At 48.4% G+C, this 3404-nt stretch overlaps 1 protein-coding gene across 1 annotated transcript; it reads left to right on the top strand.

Annotated features, from left to right (window-relative positions):
- Positions 1-1550: 1550 nt before the first annotated feature.
- Positions 1551-2495, top strand: LOC143283516 (uncharacterized). Its single transcript, XM_076589761.1, has 2 exons — positions 1551-1931; positions 2196-2495. Exons 1-2 carry the CDS (start codon positions 1551-1553, stop codon positions 2493-2495), a joined length of 681 nt encoding a protein of 226 aa, XP_076445876.1.
- The last annotated feature ends 909 nt before the right edge of the window (positions 2496-3404 follow it).

Genomic DNA, 3404 nt, shown 5'->3' with positions numbered 1-3404 from the left:
TACAAATTAGTTATTTTTCATAAGTGTTTAAAGATATGGTTTGTCTTTTTGTGTAAGCATGTTTGTTGTTGTTTTTTATGTACCGTAAATGTAGTTAATATTTGTTGTGCATATTTTGGTGGAACTATGCTTTGCGATATATTATGTAAACTTGGCTACACCGCAGATTGACCAAAAGATAGTATGTTTCTCTGTACATATAATCGCTAGCATGAAGAGCAAATGTAATATAGAATTATACTATCTTTATATTTATAAATCTTGAGAAACGTGGTCATCTTTTTCATAACCTGGGAATCATTGTTAAATATTCTGTTCCCCTTGTTACTCCAGAGGCATGGATAATGAATAAATGTTTTCCTCTTTTTGTGTCATGTAAGCAGCATGGCCTTAATGGGACATTGATATTCGATAATTGGATAGTCCGTGGAGATTCAAAAATAATTATTTGAACTGATATAAGTAGGGCCATAAATGGAAAAGGATGAATTAGGTGAAAGGGAAATGTAGAAATTATATAGATAGTATATATCTTTCGGGTCTTAATACACCGTCCCAGAGTTCCGGGGCAGACGTAGAGACAGCCCAGTCCGAGGAGACGGGATCAACCCACTGTCCGAGGAGACGTGAGTAGCGGCCCAGTCCAGGGAGACTGGAGCGGGACAGACCTGGCTGAGGTCTGATGAGGCTGGTGCAGCCTCGAGACAACGTGTCTTGACATTGTATTCAAATATAGATATTATAGAGCACACAAGAAAATGTTGACACTCACCGAAGTCACAAGGACCTCATGGCCAATGACAAAGTGTCAAAGTGTAAAGTCTCTGTCCTCTCTCTGTCAGTCGCTCCTTTCTCAGCCTCCTTGTCTTGACTTGCCTTGACCCAGTCCACGCGGTCACCTCTGTTTCCCCCACCTCCTCTTACCATCTCCCCCTCTCTATCTTTTCGTTCCTTCCCTCCCCGCCCCCTCCAACCCCCTCCACCCACCCCAAACACCCTTTTTTCCAGTGCGGCAATCGCTGACGATAGTGCTCATTCACAATGCATGAGAGGAGGCGGAAGTAAAAAGATTAGCGGGACAAGGGGCACTAACTCCACTGGGGGCGGGCAGAGTGATCGGTCTTAGTTGGCGTGGGACCCACTCCCAGCCTGTGGCCATCTTTGTTCTGTACGCGTCTCTTTTGTGGCTGGTTGTTCAAAGATCCGGGAAATGTTGCATATATGTAAATATATATATATATATTTATTTATATAAAGGGTTGGTTTACTTCCTGGCGGACGTGTAAGAATTCTGCTCTTGTTTGTTGTGTTAAATTACAACTGTTCTAGTGCCTAGATTTCGGAAAACTTCGACACAGATGCTGATGGACAGTGTGTGAATGTAAGTGTTTTTCGTTGTATCAAAAGGTTGGTAGACTGTCCACAATGACTGTTTTTATTAATTACTATTGTTGAAGAAGGGAACAGAATATCAACACCACTCAAGATGGTCAACAGATGCTCGTTTCGTGTTCAATCCCAGCGCAGGCCATAAACGTTTCTAGACCTACATGAAACACCAGCGCTCCACAACAACTGGAGTCCCGGCACTCAAGTCCCGTGGACGACTTATCACTGACCCTAAACAGAAAGCAGAAGTACTCAACAGCCAGGTTTTCACTGCTTTCAGCACTGGTATCTCCAAGTTCAGGACGAAATGCACCATGCCTGACTCCCGTGATGACTTCCCACCCATGGCCGACATCTCCATCAACTCACATGGCGTAGAAAAACAACTGAACAGCCCGAACCCCACCAAAGCATCTGGTCCAGAGGGCATCACGCCACGAGTATTCAAGGAGCTGTCCAAAGAAGTCATCCCAATCCTTATTGGAATCTACCAGTCCTCACTGGAGACTGGTGTAGTGCCCAGGGACTGGAAGGAGGCACTGGTGACCCCAGTCTTCAAAATGGGAGAGCACTTCAAGCCTTAGAATTAAAGGCCGATCTCCTTCACCAGTATTCTAGCGAAGGTCCTAGAGCATATCCTTGTCAGCACCATCAGGAGACACTTAGAATCAAACTGCATTCTGTCCAGTCAACAACACGGCTTTTGCGTACACTGCTCCTGCAAGCACCAGCTACTCGAGTTCATCTAAGAAGTCTGCAGCAATGGAAAAGGGTACAGCGACTGACGTCGTTTTGACTTTGCAAAGGCGTTTGACAGGGTCAGCCACAGCCTACTCACACACAAGCTGGACCACTACAGCATTCGAGGAAGCACCAATCGCTGGATCGAGAACTTTCTCGCCTATCGTCACCAAGCAGTGGCTGTCGACGGAGCCCAGTCCAGCAGAGTTGCTGTAAAATCTGGTGTCCCCCAAAGCTCTGTGCTCGGCCCCTGCCTCTTCCAGGCCTACATAAACGACCTCCCCACCAGAATCTCCTCACCCTCCAGGTTATTCGCTGAAGACACCGCCGTCTACCGCTTCAGTGACGACCCGTCCAAGCTATAAAGGGACCTCCGCTGCATGGAAACCTGGGAGAGTGGGACATGGCATTCCACCCCGAAAAGTGCAGCCAGCTGCCCTTAACCACTAGCAGGAAGCCCATGGATGCCAGTACCACCTACTCTCTCCACGGCCACACCCTCCAGCGAGTTCCCTCTGCTAAGTACCTCGGGGTCACACTGCAGACCAACCTTTCCTGGGACAGGCATATTGACAATACCTGTGCGAAAGCCAACAGAGCCCTGGGCTTCCTGAGGTGAAACCTGAAGGTGTGCTTCAAGATGACCAAGGAGCTGGCATACAAGGCCCAAGTTCAGCCAGTTGTAGAGTATGCCAGCACTGTTTGGGACCCCTACACCGACACGCAAGCCTCCAGGACTGAAAAAGTCCAGCGAAGAGCAGCCAGGTTTGTCTTAAACTGGCACAAGAGTCAACTGCCCACTTCAGAGGGGACAGACTGCTAGTGGAGTACCACTGTCATCAAGTCAACTGCCCACTTCAGAGGGGGCAGACTGCAAGTGGAGTACCACTGTCATCAAGTCAACTGCCCACTTCAGAGGGGGCAGACTGCAAGTGGAGTACCACTGTCATCAAGTCAACTGCCCACTTCAGAGGGGGCAGACTGCAAGTGGAGTACCGTACACTGTCAAGTCAACTGCCCACTTCAGAGGGGGCAGACTGCTAGTGGAGTACTGTACACTGTCAAGTCAACTGCCCACTTCAGAGGGGGCAGACTGCTAGTGGAGTACCACTGTCAAGTCAACTGTCCTCTTCAGAGGGGGCAGACTGCTAGTGGAGTACCACTGTCAAGTCAACTGTCCTCTTCAGAGGGGGCAGACTGCTAGTGGAGTACTGTACACTGTCAAGTCAACTGTCCTCTTCAGAGGGGGCAGACTGCTAGTGGAGTACCACTGT

This window comes from Babylonia areolata, chromosome 6 (genome assembly GCF_041734735.1).
Source record: "Babylonia areolata isolate BAREFJ2019XMU chromosome 6, ASM4173473v1, whole genome shotgun sequence".
NCBI classification, from domain to species: domain Eukaryota; kingdom Metazoa; phylum Mollusca; class Gastropoda; order Neogastropoda; family Buccinidae; genus Babylonia; species Babylonia areolata.
Note: the sequence above shows the minus strand (reverse complement) of the source record. Positions and strands in the feature narration are given on the sequence as shown.

Coding starts and splice junctions, on each gene's coding strand:
- LOC143283516 (XM_076589761.1), top strand. CDS start 1,551: ATGAAACACCAGCGCTCCACAACAACTGGAGTCCCGGCACTCAAGTCC. Junction 1,932..2,195: donor GGGACTGGAAGGAGGCACTG/GTGACCCCAGTC, acceptor GACTTTGCAAAG/GCGTTTGACAGGGTCAGCCA.